This window comes from Manis pentadactyla (genome assembly GCF_030020395.1).
Source record: "Manis pentadactyla isolate mManPen7 chromosome 15 unlocalized genomic scaffold, mManPen7.hap1 SUPER_15_unloc_1, whole genome shotgun sequence".
Classification (NCBI taxonomy): Eukaryota; Metazoa; Chordata; class Mammalia; order Pholidota; family Manidae; genus Manis; species Manis pentadactyla.
This window is the reverse complement of record NW_026644588.1, coordinates 1555652-1574425: the sequence shown is the minus strand read 5'-3', so window position 1 is coordinate 1574425 and position 18774 is coordinate 1555652. Positions and strand designations below refer to the sequence as shown.

General features: G+C 45.0%; 1 protein-coding gene across 1 annotated transcript; it reads left to right on the top strand.

Moving 5' to 3' along the window:
• Window positions 1–8968: 8968 nt before the first annotated feature.
• On the top strand, window positions 8969–16650 carry ZNF304 (zinc finger protein 304). The gene is made up of 3 exons (XM_036926415.2): window positions 8969–9420; window positions 11330–11456; window positions 13218–16650. Exons 1-3 carry the CDS (start codon window positions 9388–9390, stop codon window positions 15038–15040), a joined length of 1983 nt encoding a protein of 660 aa, XP_036782310.2. The 5' UTR covers window positions 8969–9387; the 3' UTR covers window positions 15041–16650.
• The last annotated feature ends 2124 nt before the right edge of the window (window positions 16651–18774 follow it).

Genomic DNA, 18774 nt, shown 5'->3' with positions numbered 1-18774 from the left:
CCTCAAACTTGATTGCTGCATTCTTAGGGTAAATTCCTAGGAGTGCAATTCCTGGGTCAAATGGTAAGTCTGTTTTGAGCATTTTGATGTACCTCCATACTGCTTTCCACAATGGTTGAGCTAATTTACATTCCCACCAGCAGTGTAGGAGGGTTCCCCTTTCTCCACAGCCTCGCCAACATTTGTTGTTGTTTGTCTTTTGGATGGCAGCCATCCTTACTGGTGCGAGGTGATACCTCATTGTAGTTTTAATTTGCATTTCTCTGATAATTAGCGATGTGGAGCATCTTTTCATGTGTCTGTTGGCCATCTGTATTTCTGTTTTGGAGAACTGTCTGTTCAGTTCCTCTGCCCATTTTTTAATTGGGTTATTTGTTTTTTGTTTGTTGAGGCGTGTGAGCTCTTTATATATTCTGGACGTCAAGCCTTTATCGGATGTGTCATTTTCAAATATATTCTCCCATACTGTAGGGTTCCTTTTTGTTCTATTGATGGTGTCTTTTTCTGTACAGAAGATTTCAGCTTAATATAGTCCCACTTGTTCATTTTTGCTGTTGTTTTCCTTGCCTGGGGAGATATGTTCAAGAAAAGGTCACTCATGTTTATGTCTAAGAGGTTTTTGCCTATGTTTTCTTCCAAGAGTTTAATGGTTTCATGACGTACATTCAGGTCTTTGATCCATTTTGAGTTTACTTTTGTATATGAGATTAGACAATGGTCCAGTTTCATTCTCCTACATGTAGCTGTCCAGTTTTGCCAGCACCATCTGTTGAAGAGACTGTCATTTTGCCATTGTATGTCCATGGCTCCTTTATCAAATATTAATTGACCATATATGTCTGGGTTAATGTCTGGATTCTCTATTCTGTTCCATTGGTCTGTGGCTCTGTTCTTGTGCCAGTACCAAATTGTCTTGATTACTATGGCTTTATAGTAGAGCTTGAAGTTGGGGAGTGAGATCCCCCATCCTTTATTCTTCTTTCTCAGGATTGCTTTGGATATTCGGGGTTTTTGGTGTTTCCATATGAATTTTTGAATTATTTGTTCCAGTTCATTGAAGAATGTTGCTGGTAGTTTCATAGGGATTGCATCAAATCTGTATATTGCTTTGGGCAGGATGGCCATTTTGATGATATTAATTCTTCCTAGCCATTAGCATGGGATGCGTTTCCATCTGTTAGTGTCCCCTTTAATTTCTCTTAAGAGTGACTTGTAGTTTTCAGAGTATAAGTCTTTCTCTTCTTTGGTTAGGTTTATTCCTAGGTATTTTATTTTTTTTGTTGCAATTGTGAATGGAATTGTTTTCCTGATTTCTCTTTCTGTTGGTTCATTGTTAGTGTATAGGAAAGCCACAGATTTCTGTGTGTTGATTTTGTATCCTGCAACTTTGCTGTATTCCGATATCAGTTCTAGTAGTTTTGGGGTGGAGTCTTTAGGGTTTTTTATGTACAGTATCATGTCATCTGCAAATAGTGACAGTTTAACTTCTTCTTTACCAATCTGGATTCCTTGTATGTTTTTGTTTTGTCTGATTGCCATGGCTAGGACCTCCAGTACTATGTTAAATAACAGTGGAGAGAGTGGGCATCCCTGTCTAGTTCCCGATCTCAGAGGAAATGCTTTCAGCTTCTCGCTGTTCAATATAATGTTGGCTGTGGGTTTATCATAGATGGCCTTTATTATGTTGAGGTACTTGCCCTCTATACCCATTTTGCTGAGAGTTTTTATCATGAATAGATGTTGAACTTTGTCAAATGCTTTTTCAGCATCTATGGAGATGATCATGTGGTTTTTGTCTTTCTTTTTGTTGATGTGGTGGATGATGTTGATGGACTTTCGAATGTTGTACCATCCTTGCATCCCTGGGATGAATCCCACTTGGTCATGGTGTATGATCCTTTTGATGTATTTTTGAATTCGGTTTGCTAATATTTTGTTGAGTATTTTTGCATCTACATTCATCAGGGATATTGGTCTGTAGTTTTCTTTTTTGGTGGGGTCTTTGCCTGGTTTTGGTATTAGGGTGATGTTAGCTTCATAGAATGAGTTTGGGAGTATCCCCTTCTCCTCTATTTTTCGGAAAACTTTAAGGAGAATGGGTATTATGTCTTCCCTGTATGTTTGATAATATTCCGAGGTAAATCCATGTGGCCCAGGGGTTTTGTTCTTGGGTAGTTTTTTGATTACCGCTTCAATTTCGTTGCTGGTAATTGGTCTGTTTAGATTTTCTGTTTCTTTCTGGGTCAGTCTTGGAAGGTTGTATTTTTCTAGGAAGTTGTCCATTTCTCCTAGGTTTCCCAGCTTGTTAGCATATAGGTTTTCATAGTATTCTCTAATAATTCTTTGTATTTCTGTGGGGTCCGTCGTGATTCTTCCTTTCTCGTTTCTGATACTGTTGATTTGTGTTGACTGTCTTTTCCTCTTAATAAATCTGGCTAGAGGCTTATCTATTTTGTTGATTTTCTTGAAGAACCAGCTCTTGGTTTCATTGATTTTTGGTATTGTTTTATTCTTCTCAATTTTATTTATTTCTTCTCTGATCTTTATTATGTCCCTCCTTCTGCTGACCTTAGGCCTCATTTGTTCTTCTTTTTCCAGTTTCGATAATTGTGACATTAGACCATTCATTTGGGATTGTTCTTCCTTTTTAAAATATGCTTGGATTGCTATATACTTTCCTCTTAAGACTGCTTTTGCTATGTCCCACAGAAGTTGGGGCTTAGTGTTGTTGTTGTCATTTGTTTCCATATATTGCTGGATCTCCATTTTGATTTGGTCATTGATTCATTGATTATTTAGGAGCGTGTTGTTAAGCCTCCATGTGTTTGTGAGCCTCTTTGCTTTCTTTGTACAGTTTATTTCTAGTTTTATGCCTTTGTGGTCTGAAAAGTTGGTTGGTAGGATTTCAATCTTTTGGTTACTGAGGCTCTTTTTGTGGCCTAGTATGTGGTCTATTCTGGAGAATGTTCCATGTGCACTTGAGAAGAATGTATATCCTGCTGCTTTTGGATGTAGAGTTCTATAGATGTCTATTAGGTCCATCTGCTCTGCTGTGTTGTTCAGTGCTTCCATGTCCTTACTTATTTTCTGCCCCGTGGATCTGTCCTTTGGGGTGAGTGGTGTGTTGAGGTCTCCTAGAATGAATGCATTGCAGTCAATTTCTCCCTTTAGTTCTGTTAGTATTAGTTTCACATATGTTGGTGCTCCTGTATTGGGTGCATATATATTTAGAATGGTTATATCCTCTTGTTGGACTGAGCCCTTTATCATTATGTAGTGTCCTTCTTTATCTTACTTTCTTTGTTTTGAAGTCTATTTTGTCTGATATTAGTCCTGCAACCCCTGCTTTTTTCTTGCTATTGTTTGCCTGAAATATGTTTTTCCACCCCTTGACTTTTGGTTTGTACATGTCTTTGTGTTTGAGGTGAGTTTCTTGTAAGCAGCATATAGATGGGTCTTGCTTTTTTATCCATTCAGTTACTCTGTGTCTTTTGATTGGTGCATTCAACCCATTAACATTTAGGGTGACTATTGAAAGATATGTACTTATTGCCATTGCAGCCTTTAAATTCGTGGTTACCAAAGGTTCAAGGTTAGCCTCTTTATTATCTTACTGCCTATCTTAGCTCGCTTATTGAGCTGTTATATACACTGTCTGGATATTCTTTTCTTCGCTTCCTTCTTATTCCTCCTCCTCCATTCTTCATATGTTGGGTGTTTTGTTCTGTGCTCTTTTTAGGAGTGCTCCCATCTAGAGCAGTCCTTGTAAGATGTTCTGTAGAGGTGGTTTGTGGAAAGCAAATTCCCTCAGCTTTTGTTTGTCTGGGAATTGTTTAATCCCACCGTCATATTTGAATGATGGTCGTGCTGGATACAGTATCCTTGGTTCAAGGCCCTTCTGTTTCATTGCATTTAATATATCATGCCATTCTCTTCTGGCCTGTAGGGTTTCTGTCGAGAAATCTGATGTTAGCCTTATGGGTTTTCCTTTATAGGTGATCTTTTTCTCTCTAGCTGCCTTTAAAACTCTTTCCTTGTCCTTGATCTTTGCCATTTTAATTATTATGTGTCTTGGTGTTGTCCTCCTTGGATCCTTTCTGTTGGGAGTTCTGTGTATTTCCGTGGTCTGTTCGATTATTTCCTCCCCTATTTTGGGGAAGTTTTCAGCAATTATTTCTTCCAAGATACTTTCCATCTCTTTTCCTCTCTCTTCTTCTTCTGGAACCCCTATAATATGGATATTGTTCCTTTTGGATTGGTCACACAGTTCTCTTAACATTGTTTCATTCCTGTAGATCCTTTTATCTCTCTCTATGTCAGCTTCTATGTGTTCCTGTTCTCTGGTTTCAATTCCATCAATGGCCTCTTGCATCCTATCCATTCTGTTTATAAACCCTTCCAGAGTTTGTTTCATTTCTGTGATCTCCTTTCTGGCATCTGTGATCTCCCTCCGAACTTCATCCCATTTCTCTTGTGTATTTCTCTGCATGTCTGTCAGCATGTTTATGATTCTTATTTTGAATTCTTTGTCAGGAAGACTGGTTAGGTCTGTCTCCTTCTCTGGTGTTGTCTCTGTGATCTTTGTCTGCCTGTAGCTTTGCCTTTTCATGGTGGTAGGAATAGTTTGCAGAGCTGGGACGAGTGACGACTGGAAGAACTTCCCTTCTTGTTGGTTTGTGGTCCTCCTCTCCTGGGAGAACAGCGACCTCTAGTGGCTTGTGCTGGGCAGCTGCGCGCAGACAGGGCTTCTGCTTCCTGCCCGGCTGCTATGGAGTTAATCTCCGCTGTTGCTCTGGGCGTGGCCTGGCTCGGGCCTCTGCTCCAAAGTGGTGGAGTCGCGTTGGAGGGGGAGCTGCCTGGAGGCTATTTATCTCCGTAAGGGGCCTCCCTGCTCCCTGCAGCCCAGGGTTTAGGGTGCCCAGAGATCCCCAGATTCCCTACCTCTGGATTAAGTGTCCCGCCCTGCCCCTTTAAGACTTCCAAAAAGCACCTGCCAAAACAAAACGACCACAAAAAAAAAAATTTTTTTTAATTAAAAAAATAAGAAAATAAAAATAAAAATAAAAAATGGCCGCTCGCTTTTCTTATGTCCTCCGGCGCCAGGCCTCTGTGGCCCGCTCACTGTTCTTGATGCCCTGTTTCCCTAGTATCCAGGGCCCCCCAAGCACGCACTGTGTCTGCGCTCTGGTCCGGTGGCTGGGGCTGGGTGTTCAGCAGTCCTGGTCTCCATCTCCCTCCTGCTCCGACTCCTCTCCTCCCGCCAGGAGCTGGGGGGAGGGGCGCTCGGGTCCCGTGAGGCCGGAGCTTGTATCTTACCCCCTTTACGAGGCACTGGGTTCTCGCAGGTGTGGATGTGGTCTGGATGTTGTCCTGTGTCCTCTGGTCTTTATTCTAGGAAGAGTTGTCTTTGTTATATTTTCATAGATATATGTGGTTTTATGAGGAGATTTCCCCTGCTCTACTCACGCCGCCATCTTGGCTCCAATCTCCTCAGAGCCTTTTTAGTGACTGCTGGTGTAGTTTTGCATCACTATTGTGGGCCAAAGCCATTCTGTGGTGCTTTACCACATTTCACCACGCATGCACTTCCAAACGGATCAGTAGGCCCAATACTTAACACTTTAAAAATGACAGCACGTATGGTTTTCTGTTAACCTGGGGAAGAGTGTTGCCTCTCATGGGCTCCCCCCGTGTCTGTGCTCTCAGGAGAACTGTGCTGTGCTGTGGTGTGGCTGTACCCATAGCTGAGCTCCTGGTTCTGTAAGTGCTGAACAGGATGTTTCTTCCCGTGCCTGGGAGCTCTGGACAAGGCAGCACGTTCAGAGACCTGGGCTACGGGGGATGAATGACCCTGAAGCTTGTTCTCTCATTTTTTTTCCAATTTGAACCAGGCAGTCTTCACTTCGTGTCCAGTCAGAGGCCAACTATGACCTTGTTGCTGTTTGTCTTCATGGCTTCCTAAACTTCCTTCCCCAAACCTAAAGCAAATGCCAATTACTGAAGTTTTCTTAGATTCCCTGGCTGCTGTCAAAACTGGATTCCAAACTGGTCACTTAGGAATCTCAACCTCTGTGTGCTTTACTAAAAAATGACAAACCTGACCCTATTATTTGGAAAGATCAGGATGACATTGCATTTGGGACTTTAAAGAAAAGCCTAATAAAGCCTCTTCCTTGGGCATTCTAATTATCATCTTTCCTTTTTCTCTTCATAAGTGAGAAGGAAGGGACTGCCCTTGGAGTCCTCACCTCAAAACAGACCATAATCAGTGCATAGTGCATTGTAGCCAACATCAGAGCCTGTGGCCCAGGGGTCTTCCCCTCGAATCAGCCATTCCTGCCACTGCCCTTTTAGTTACGACCACTGAAGAAAGAGTCACGGGATTCCCTTCAGTCATCTCTGTGCCGCACACAGTAGAAGCCTCTTGAATTCTTATCCTATGCAACACCTTTCAGCCAGTCATCTCATACCTATGAACTGCTCCGCATGTAACCCTTTCTCACTACAATAATCTTAACCCTGCTGTTCTTTTCCTCTCCTTCAAAGTCAAAACCCCTCATGACTACTTAATGCTGACAGATCACCTTTTGGCTCCCTGTGGCAATTTACAAGAAACTCTTCTAACCACTGCAGATTTTTCATGGTTTACTGGTGGCTCTTATTTAAAGGGTGAAGATGACGAGTGTCATGCTGGGCGTGCCACCATGACCCCTGTGGTCACTGAGGTGGCCCCTCTGCCCCGGCTACTTCAGCATAACAGGCAGAGTTGCACTCCCTTACTCGGGTTTGTACCTTAGCCAAGGGTGAAAACGCAGACATTTATATTGATAGTCAGTATGCATTTGGCATAGCTCATGACTTTGGAATGTTACAGTAACAGCGAGATTTCCTTAACTTCCAATGAGGATAAAACTAAAATTGTCTTCTATGTCCAAAATCTATTAAATGCCATACCTTTGCTGGCAGTTCTGGCTATTCTTAAATTTCCTGGGCATACCAGACTCGACCCCTCTAGAGGAATCCGCCTCGCCTGTAGTTGTGCCAGAATGCTGCTCTCAAGGGAATCAGTAGCCACACCTCTGTTATGGTACAAAGGGATGTCCTGCCAAATGATGATTTAGAAAAATTGACAAGAGATGTCCAATAATTGGCCCCAGAAAGGGAAAACAATGTTGGAAATCTCATAGTCTAATAATTGTTGGTTCAAGAAAAAGAAGTCTGGTTGGATCAAATAACAATCCATCCCTACCAGAAATTCTTAAATGCTACTACTTGGTACTACATGCATTCCTTGTTACATGTGACCTCAGTAGATTTCCAGTCTGTACAATTTCCTCTAATATGGGACATGACACTCAGAAAAGATCCTTCCTGGTACTAAGGGACAAAAGGACAATAAGTTAAGAAAACATGACTTTTATCAGGGATGCTTTCAGAGAAAGATCTTGATCAAAAGGGGAAAAGATGAAAATTAATAGAGAAACCACACTGAAATGGAGTCAATAGGCCAGTAGGGGGAGTCCTCACACCATACTACTCAAGCATTGTCAATTCCAGAACCCCCAAAAAAGAATCCTCAACAGCAAAGAATCATCCACTACAGGCCCCACTAGGAAAAGATGTACCTTGCGTCAGTCACCCACAAGAAATCAGCTACCCCGACAGCCCAGCCAGGGGGACGCCACCATCACACTGAATTCTTGCTTTTCTTCAATGGATTTTTAATTCAAACAAACCGGCCCAATTTTCTCCTCCATAAAATAACTCTCCTCTCCTTTGTTGGAATAGCCTATGGTTTTTGCCATAGCGTGGTTGTCCAAATCGTAGTTCTCTGCTAATCCCAATAAACCCATTTTTACTGGTTAAAAACAAAACAAAACAAAACTTGAAGATAATATGAAACCATGTTAGCTCCGTTGTCCACTTAAGCCTAAAGGCAATTAATCTTGATAGTCCTACGTTTTGAGTCATGGGACAACAGACCTACCTGTAAGTGGTAGTTGATGAAGCTCTACTGAATGTGATGAGTTTAAAAAAGATTAAATGAGTCTGAAGGCATAAGGTGTACTTTATGCAAAAATTCTAACCATTACATATGATGCTACTTGCTGAGAAAGTGATTGTTTTATATTTTTAAAATTACACTAAAATTTGTATTTTTAAAAAGGAGCCTCTGACATTCCCCTATAGCAGTATATGTGAAAAACCCTGTGCTGACAATGAATAATAACAATAATAGTTTGTATGTGGTTAGTAGTAGGTTCTATGTTAAAGACTTTTCGTCTTACATCCCATGAGGTCAGCTGTATCTTTTCTCATTTTAGTTACTGGGCTCTTGTGGGGGTGGGGTGTGAATGACTTTAAAGAGAACTCCAGCTCTCAAGCTTGAGCTAAGGCTCCAGACCCAGGGTTTCTGTGTATGAAGATGTAGACTGGATTCAAGAACTTGCATTTTTAAAAGGTTCACAGACAGGTGATGCTGATATTGCCATATCAGGGTCCTGAATTTGGGAATCAACGAATTCGCGTAACATTTAATGTTACTACACAAAATCCCCACGAGCGAGGTGTATTCGTTGTTCAATTTAAATCTCAGCCCCGAAAGCTCGGAGAGGTGAAACAGCTCTCAGGATTAAAGAGTGGACCACCAGCTGGACACCTGTGAGGACGTGGCATCGTCGCAGGGGACCATGCATGGAAATCTGGGAGCGTCACCTTTAAGAGGCGCTTTGACACTCCGGGACCCTAGAGCTTCGCGGTCTCGGTCTCTTTCCAGCGACTGGCCTTCCCGGCTTTCCTGTTGCCAGGGAAAAACAGAAACATGCCCGCTGCCTGGTCGATACAGGGCACAAACTACATTACCCAGAAGTCTGTGCCCGACAGTGCATCGGCCTTGAGCGAAAGACAACCCGGAAGATGGGCGTTTCCTGATACGTCGGCCGGGGCGGGACTTCCTGCGTCCCCGCGGTGATGTCTTATGCCTGCGCCAGGGCTGTCCACACAGGCTGTGGAGGCTCCGAGTCGGTTGGGGTGAGCTGTCCAAGCGGCTCTTCGGAACCAAGCAGAGAAGAACAGCAAAACGGACAGGACCTCGCTCGGCGTCTGTATCACCATCCACGATCCTCTTCCTGGGGCTGGCGGTCTTGGAGCAGGGGTCGTCGCCAGGGCTGCGCTCTTTCCCAGGCCTTCTCGCCCGCCCTCTGTCTTCGGCGGCCCCCGCGGGCGGCCCCCCGAGCCTTGTGTGCATTTTTACACGGGGAAGACACAGAGGCTCGGAGCGCGACGGTCAGCCAGAGGTCACCCGTCCGGGGGCTGTGGGGCTTCGGCTGAGCCTGCAGGGCGCGCCCAGTTCGCCCTTCTTTAGAGCCGTTCTGCTCACAGGATCCCATGGCGGCCGCAGCGCCGGTGGACCGGACTCAGGTGAGTGGAGGGTCCCTCGAGCCTTCGACGACTCGGATGTAGGGGCTGGTGTGTGCTAGGACCGTCACCACTTTATCTTCCTCGCTCCCCCCTCTGAGTATGAAGGCGGTGGAGGACGGCGTACCCGACGGCTGTATGACGAGGTTCCCATTTCTATATCGATAGGATGAGGTGTGGGGGTTTCTAAGGCCCAAGAGCTTGTTGGTAGAAACACCTGAGGGTGACAGTGAACTCGGAGTGTCTCGGGGACCGCAAGCCTTTGTTAGGTCCAGTGGGAACAGAGAGCAGGTGGCCACGGGGCCAGGCCTGGAGTGGGAGCCTGAGGAGCTGGACCTCTGTTCCGACGGCGGTGGGAGCCGTGGAAGGTTTGGAACTGAGAACAAAGTGACCTAACTTAGGTGTTAACAGGCTCCCTCTGGCTGAAGAATGGGAGCACTGGGGAGTATATGGGTGAGCAGGAGACCAGGATGTAGTCTACTGCAGGGATCCAGGTGCCTGTCCATGGTGGATGAACCAGGATGGTGGCAGTCGAAGAATTTGTGTTTTGTATATGCTTTCAAAGCAGGGCCGGCCAGATTTTCTGATGAGAAATTGTGATATTTTGGGAATCTTAACTTTTTCTTCTCTTTATACTTAAAGCTGGGAGCCCTAAAGAGGGGTCTTTTCTAGCCCAGCATCCTGGAACCAGGCCTAGAGTTATAGGGAGAAGTTCCTACTTCTGGCCAGCCAGTGAGGAGTGGAAGGGTTTTTTCGGCCCAGGAACAGCATGTATAAATGTTGGGCGTCTTTACGGAACTACAGGTCTTAATTATGTCTATTGGGAACAGGAGTCAGGCAGAAATGGCAGGCTGAGAAGCTGGGCGTCTATTCTGAGGGTGGTGAAAGACATGTAGCGGCCCACACATAGTGGCCCAGCTGGAGTACCTCTCCTGGTACACGAGCAGAGGAGAGGTGGCTGTGGAAGTGAGATAAGTAGGTGGGGTTTTAAGTCTGTGTCTTAATTAGGGTAACTGAATTTTCTGATGGGAAGGGAGGATGAGAGAAAGAGAAGAGTCATGGATCACTCCAGGGTGTTTTTTTTTATTTGCTTTAGCTGGTAGAATGATGGAAGTGTCATCAACTGAGACAGAGAAGTTGGTGACAGGAGTTATTTTCAGTGGCTATCTTGAAGGTTAGATTTAGGTTTTTGTCATGTTTAGTTTAAAAGTCCCAGGGACCTCTTAGTTGAGGCATCAAGCTGGACAGAGTGTTTTAGTTCTGGGGAGAGGTTCTGGTTGAAGAAGTTCAAAAGGTGTGGGGTGGGGTGGAGCTGTGGGTTACATGTAGGAGTATCTTCAGGTCATGGTGGAAGTGCTGTTAATAACAAAAAAGTGGAAACTTGGGACTGAGGACTGGGTCTTTTGTTTAGGTACTTGGGTGGTAGGGGTGCCTGTCATAAAGACATTTGAGCACTTCCTAGGTTCTGTGTGTAGAGTGGCATGGTTGGGGGTGCCTTGAAAGTGCATAGGGTGAGCACCAGAAGGTTGGTGGTGGTAGTGGGGGTCCCAGACGTGAGGAAGGTGTGATTCAAAGCGTGATGCACTCATTGGGAGGCATGGGAACTGTGGGCCTTAAGGTTGTCTCTTGGAGGCATGGTCTGGACGACACCAGAACTGGCTGTCAGGAGAGCATCTGGTGCCCTTTATGCCAGACCCGTGGTTTATATACTATCTGTCTCCTCAAGAGCCTGGTTCGGCTCTGGGCTGGGCACAGTAGTCAGAGGGAAATGAGAGCAGGCGCTAGTGGCGCCAGGGCCTGGTGTCTCCTTAAGGTGGGTGGCTGGGGAGGAGGGGGACCAAGGTGCGGGTATGTGAGCAGACAGACAAGGGCATCCTGTTGCTTGTGGACTCAACTATTGCCATCGTGACAGGGTGGTGTCTCCTTCAAGGATGTGTTCGTGTACCTCTCCCAGGAGGAGTGGGGTCTCCTTGAGGAGGCTCAGAGATGCCTGTACCGTGATGTGATGCTGGAGAACTTTGCGCTCGTGGCCTCACTGGGTAAGTCCCTATTATAGATAACTGGGTTAAGTTATCTATTGGTACATGGCAAATCACCCCAATTTATTGGCTTAAAACAATAAAAATTTATTATCTTAGATTCAGTATGGAATCTGATCACAGCTTACCTGGGTGCTACTTACTTAGGGTCTTTCATGAGGTTCAGTCAGGCTGTCAGCAAGAGCTGTGTTTTCTGAAGACGAGTCTCAGGAAGAGACTGTGGCCCTTAAAAAGTCACTAATGTGGTTGTTTGCAAGATTTAGTTTCTTGCAGCTCATTGAACTGTGAGCGTTAGTTCCTCACTGGCTTAGGCCAAAGGCCTCCCTCAGTCCATTGGCATATTGACCTTTCTGTAGTGTCCCTTGTAACATAGAAGCTGCCTTCTTTCTGAGAAAGGGAAGCAAGAGAGAATGCTCATGGTGGAAGCTGGTCTTTAGCTAACCTGACCTTGGAAGTGATATCTGATCATTTTTGTCATATTCTATTCCTTGAAAATGGGTCATTCAGTCCAGCCTACAATCAAGGGAAGAGGCTTACTCAGGGCGAGAATGTTGGGAGGTAGACACTCCTGGGGGCCATCCTAGGGGCTGCCTTCCACAGTGTCCTTAGGGATTGGTTATTCTCCTTTCCCCTAGAGGCAGCTCATTCTGTCCAGCCAGATCAGTAACTCCTGCCTCCCTTCTTTGGTTCCCACAGCAGGTGCTCGGGTGCAATGGCTGGGCCATGTGCAGTATCCCCTTCCTTGCTGAGCAGTCCCAACACGTGCTGCCCGAAGCCTTGCAGGAATGAGTTAGGGGTCCAGGGATTCTTCAGTTTGCTTGACAGACTCTACTTGGCTTGGGTACTCCCTGACTGGTGACTGTCTCTGTGGCACCTCTGTGTCCCAGGTTATGCTCTCATTCCCTAGCAAGCATTTCCTGGGGATGGGTTGTGCCAGGAACTGCAGGTACTGACATGGTCCTGCTCAGACGTCTCATCTGCCCTGTGTGCGTCTTACAACTTCTATCTCCCAGGTCCCACATAGTGGCCCAGCTGGAGGGGGTCAAGAGTCCTGGGTGCCTGGTGGGGCAGACCCAACTCAGCCACAGTGAAAGAGGCCCAGAAGGGCTTGGCCATCAGTGTGGGAGCTGCGGGAGAGTCATGTCAGGGCTCATCATACCTTCAGCCTGCGCTGTATTCACCAGTGTCTTCTTTGTGAGGCTCACCGCACACCACGTTTCTGCCTCTCCTTCCCCATCCTTGGCACTTGGCCTCCTTGTGATTTCTTTTCTGTGTTCCATCCCTTGGCTATTTCCCCGCTTCCCTGCCTCTGTGTCTCATTCTCCTCTGCTCGCATCCCAGTGCTGGGCAATGCTGGCTCACTTGAGTGTGCAGTGGGTGGCACCCTCAAGTTGGCCTGAAGGACCAGCTACCTACTTGTGGTCAGGTTTTCCTGAGCCTGGACACGCCCCCTGCACAGAGCTCACCTGCCACCAGCAGCCGAGGCCCTGCTCGGCCCATTCAGGAGAGCGCGCGCTGCACGCCTTGCCTCTCTGCCCGATGCCATAGCTCATCATCTTGTCTCCACCCACCCTTCCCCACGCTGTGATCTTCAGAGGCCTGTGACTGGCTGTGGGCCCTTTCACACCCTGATCCTGGGTCTCTTGTGCTGCCAACAAGCCAGTGGACTCATCCTTTGGTATGTCACAAACACATATGTGATGGGGTTGCTCCTTCCGGCCAAAGTCAGCACGCATCTCACCAGCATTTCTTTGCTTTTAGGTTGTTGGCGTGAAGCAGACAATGAAGGGGCCCCTTCTGAGCAGTTCGCTTCTGTAGGAGTGCCACAGGTCAGGGCTCCTGAGTCAGGTCCACTCACCCAGGAAGCCTGGCCAGGTGAGATGTGTGACCCACTCTTGAAAGACATTTTGCAGCTGGTTGAGCACCAGGGATCCCGCCCCTCTCAGAAACCGTACTCCTGCGGCCTGTTTGGGAGAGGATGCCTGTGCAGTGCCGACTTTTTCCAGCACCAGAAGCGATGCAGTGGAGAGGCTCCCTTCAGAGGGGATGATGGTGGAGCCTCCTTTGGGAAGAGCTGTGCAGTCCACATGTTCGGGCAACCCATTACCTACAGGGAAGAAGGGATGGACTTGCTGGACAGCTCTGGCCTCTTCCAGCACCAGACTGCTCACAATGGGATGAGTCCATACAAGAGGATTGAGTTCATAGAGTCTTTCCCACCCAGCTCCAGTCTCAGGCGAAACCAGGGAGACCAAGAGGGACTAATGCTTTTCAGTTGCAGTGACAGTGGGCGAGCCTTCCTGAACACTGTCACTCTCCTTGACAACCAGATACCTCACACTGAAGTAAGACCCTTTCGATGCCTACCATATGGAAGTATGTCCGAGGAGAAGTCAGCTCTTCTTAATCACAGAAAAATTCACAGTGGAGAAACATCACATGTTTGTAAGGAGTGTGGAAAGACCTTCATTCACCTGTCCCACTTAAAAATGCACCAGAAATTCCATACTGGAAAAAGACATTACACATGCAGTGAATGTGGGAAGGCCTTTAGCCGCAAAGACACACTTGTTCAGCACCAGAGAGTTCATACTGGAGAAAGGTCTTATGACTGCAGCAAATGTGGAAAAGCCTACAGCAGAAGTTCCCACCTTGTTCAGCACCAGAGAATTCACACTGGAGAAAGGCCTTATAAGTGCAGTGAATGTGGAAAAGCCTTCAGCCGTAAAGATACACTTGTTCAGCACCAGAGATTCCACACTGGAGAAAGACCTTATGAGTGCAGTGAATGTGGGAAGTTCTTCAGCCAAAGCTCTCACCTTATTGAGCACTGGAGAATTCACACTGGGGCAAGGCCTTATGAGTGCATTGAATGTGGGAAGTTCTTTAGCCATAACTCCAGTCTCATTAAACATCGAAGAGTCCACACAGGAGCCAGGTCTTATGTGTGCAGCAAATGTGGGAAAGCTTTCAGCTGCAAAGACACACTTGTTCAGCACCAGATAATTCATACTGGAGCAAGGCCTTATGAGTGCAGTGAATGTGCGAAGGCCTTCAGCCGTAAAGATACCCTTGTGCAGCACCAGAAAATCCACACTGGAGAAAGGCCTTATGAGTGTGGTGAATGTGGAAAATTCTTTAGCCATAGCTCCAACCTTATTGTTCACCAGAGAATACACACTGGGGCAAAGCCTTACAAGTGCAGTGAATGTGGGAAGTGCTTTAGCCACAACTCCAGCCTCATTCTACACCAGAGAGTTCACACCGGAGCAAGGCCTTATGTGTGCAGTGAATGTGGAAAAGCCTACATTAGTAGCTCCCACCTTGTTCAGCACAAGAAAGTTCATACTGGAGCAAGACCTTATGAGTGCAGTGAATGTGGGAAGTTCTTTAGCCGCAACTCTAGCCTCATTCTACACCAGAGGGTTCATACTGGAGAAAAGCCTTATGTGTGCAGAGAATGTGGGAAAGCCTACAGCAGAAGTTCCCATCTTGTTCGGCACCAGAAAGTTCACACTGGGGAAAGACCTCGTGAATGCAACAGTTTCAGTGGATCTTTAACTGTATCTCTTAAACTTGTTTAAACCAGAAAGTTCATACTAGAGAAAGGCCTTATGAATGTGGAAAACGTGCCATCTCCTTGTTCAACCAAATAGGAGTCATACCAGAGAAAAGCTCTGTGAGTACCCTTTGTGAGGGAACCAGCAGCCAGCAGGTGAACCTTGTACACTGATTCATTCATCCTGGGGAGAGTCCTAAAAAGTACCACCCATGTGAGAAGCTTTCATGAGGCACATTGCACTTTCTAAAATGTTCTGGGCTCTTGACAGAGTTGCATTCCTGCCAGTGCCTGGGGTAGAAGCCATCTCATTGCTGCCAAATGTCAAGATCCTCCACCCATAGTGTGTGTCAGTCACTCTGGTATGCTCAGGGAAGGCAGACCTTTGCACTTTCTCTCCTATTCTGTAGGGGGAATCATGAGCATCTGAGCCCACTGAAGGTCCTCATTTCCTTCCCCATGACCGCTTGCCGGCCAAAAGGATCTGACCTGTAGTCTCTTGGGGGTCTCCAGGCATTTCCCTTCATGGACAGTGTTGACTATAAACATGATAGCTGTGACTTATATGTCCTGCTTCCAAGTCACCCAGCTTTGGAACTGCCTGCTGTATGCTGCTCCAGTTTGCCCAGGGATAAAGGCCTGGTGTGGCAGTCTTTACTTGGGGGTGGAGGGAGGGGAAGCTGTTCACTGTGTGGAGTGGATTGAGAAAAAATTGGGTTCTGCCACCAAGAAGGGAGGAACACCTTTTGTCAACACCAACTTTATGTACCTCAGAAGGGACAGCAGGATGGAAGAGAATAGTTCTCAATCTAGTTTGGCTTAATTTGCATTGTTGCCCAAGGCTTTCTGGGAAAGACTGAAGAGTTTTGTGTACCTGATCCTGTGACCTGGATGTCAGGATTTCCTGTGAGCCCAGAGTTCATTCTGAGGAGGGCATAGGTGTTGTGAAAATCTCCAGTGCTTCTGGAAGCAACATGAATTGGGTCCTTGTTCCTAGGGACTGTCCCATTTCCCCCAGCACTTTTGAGCTATTTCTGTCTCCTGGACCTGTACCGGAGCCAGTCCTTGATGTCTACAATAGCATATACATCTGCCATTGACTGGAAGAGCTATGTGGGAATCATAATTGGTACAGAAACATTGAGATAATGGGGTGGGAATGACTGTGACAAATGAGAGGAGGTATCTATCCTAAAGAAGGCATCTACACATGTCCATGCAATTTTGGCTGTATGGGGTGAGAGCATATGGGAATTCTAAGGAATTTCCTACATCTGTGTCTTCAGGGACCAAGGCCACTATTAGAGTAAATTATCTAAAGGTTTGTGGATTCCTTTACTTCTCTGACTGTTGTTGTTATGACAATCTGCACAGGTGGGGATCCAAGCACTGACAAAACAGAGATGATAGGATGGGGCTTTTTTGACCCATGGACTTCATTGCTGTCCAGTTTTTGCTGACATTGAGGCAGGGTTCACCCTCCCAAATTATAAGGAGAGTGATATGATACAACCAAACTAGGTGGCAGATGTGACTTTCCGAGAGGGATGGTAAATATGGATTTTTATGGGGAACATTTAGTTCTTAACAGCTTTTATTAACATGAAATAAACTGCACATTTGTGAAGTATAAAATGTGTTATGCTTCAACATGTGTACATACGTGTGAAGGCTTCACCACAATCAAAATAATGAACATATCAACACAACCAAAAGATTCCTTGTGTCCCTTTGTAATAATTTTTTCCTCCCAGTCCTTTCCAGCAACCTCTTCTCCATAATTCCCAAGCAACAGCAAGCATTTTCTACAGTTTTAGAAATGGAATCATGTGGTATATACTTTATAGAGATTAGGGTCTTTGGTCTTTTTCACTAATCTTAACTATTTTAAGAATTCATCTTGTTGCATGTATCAATAGTTTGTTCATTTGTATTGTTGAGTATTATTACCTTGTAGGGATATACCACAATTATTTTTTATCCATTTAGCTGTTCCTGGAGTTCTGTTTTTTTTTTTCCAGTTTTGGGATGTTTACAAATAAAGCTGCTATGCAGATTTATGTTTAAGCTATCACTTAAGTGACATTCCATTGTATGGTTGTATCACATTTATTCACCTACTGAAGGACATTTCGGTTGCTTCCAAGTTTTGGCAGTGATGCATATACCAGCAAGATACATATGTGTGTAGATCTTGTGTGAACATAAATTTTTAACTCTTTTGGGTACACCCCAAGGAGGGAGGGTTGACTTGCTGGATTATATAGTAAAAGTATGTTTAATGTTGTAAGAAAATGTTTTCCAAAGTGTCTGTGCCATTGTGCATTGCCACTAGCACTGAATGAGAGTTCCTTTTGCTCCATATCCTCATCATCACTTGCTAGTATCTGTTTTGGATTTTAGCCATTCAAATAGGTGTGTAGTGGTATTGCCACTTTTGCTTTAAATTGCAGTTCCCTAACGACATGAGTATCTTTTCATATTCTTTTAACACTTGTCTTTTGCAGAGCAGAGTTTTTTATTTTATTCATCTAAATTACCCATTCTGTCTTGCACAGATTATGTTTTTGGTATTATATATAAAAAGTCATTGCCAAACTAAAGGTCACCTACATTTTCTCCTTTGTTATCTTCTAGGTATTTTTGTAGTTTTGTGTTTTGCATTTAGGTGTGTTTTCCACTTTGAGACAATATTTGTGAAAAGTATAAGCTCTGTGTCTAAAGTATTTTTTAAATATGGTGTAGCGCCATTTGTTGAAAGTACTCCTTTTTCTACTAAATTGCTTTTGCTGCTTTTCCAAAGATCAGTTGAGTGTATTTGTGTGGATATGGAGTAATAAATATTATCTAAGTAACTGTTCCCACACACAAAATACCAGCAGGCTGAAAATTCAATTCATTTCTGACACTATCTATCCAAAGATAGCATCCGATTTCACAGGTTAAGCGTCCAGGGCTACATTTCCTCAACCCCCACTTCAGATGCTAGTCCCAACCCCAGGCTGTTAACTGTGCTTCTGACCAACTAAGTAGAGATTTGAGGTTCCAGTGATCTCTTTAGGTTGGATTAATTTGCTTGAGCAGCTCACAGAACTCATGGGGATACTTAATGTTTGCCAGTTTGTTAAAGGATACATATCAATAGCCAGATGAAGAAAGGCATAAAGTTGCTGACAAGGAAGCTTCTGTCCTGAGATTAGGGCCTGATTCAATGGCATGTGGAAGGGCTTTGGTTCTCCAAGCATGGAAGTACCCTGAAAAGGAGACCAAAAAGGTGTTCTCTTGGATTTTTATGGAGGATTCATCACATAGTCATAGTTGACTAGGTCACTGGCTATTGGCTGATTCAACCTCCAATCCCTCTTCCCTCTCTGGAGGTTGGAGTGGGGACTGAGAGTTCCAACCCTCCAGTCATGTGGTTGATCCTCTAGGCAACTAGCTCCGGCCGTTGGGTGGGGTCAAAAAAGTACCTTCATTAATAAGACACCCATTTCACCTTTATGGCTCTGCAGCATTTTTAGAAACTGGATAAAAACCAAATATATCTGTGGAATATATTTTGGCAATCTGAATAACCAAATATATAATTATAAATTATTGTAGTCTTTCTGTTTTGCTTTTTAGTTGTTGCATATAAGTGAGGTCATACAGTATATGTCTTTCATTTATTTCACTTAGCATAATACCCTCTAGATCCATTGATGTTGTTGCAAATGGTAATGGTCTATTCTTTTTTATAGCTGAGTAGTATTCCACTGT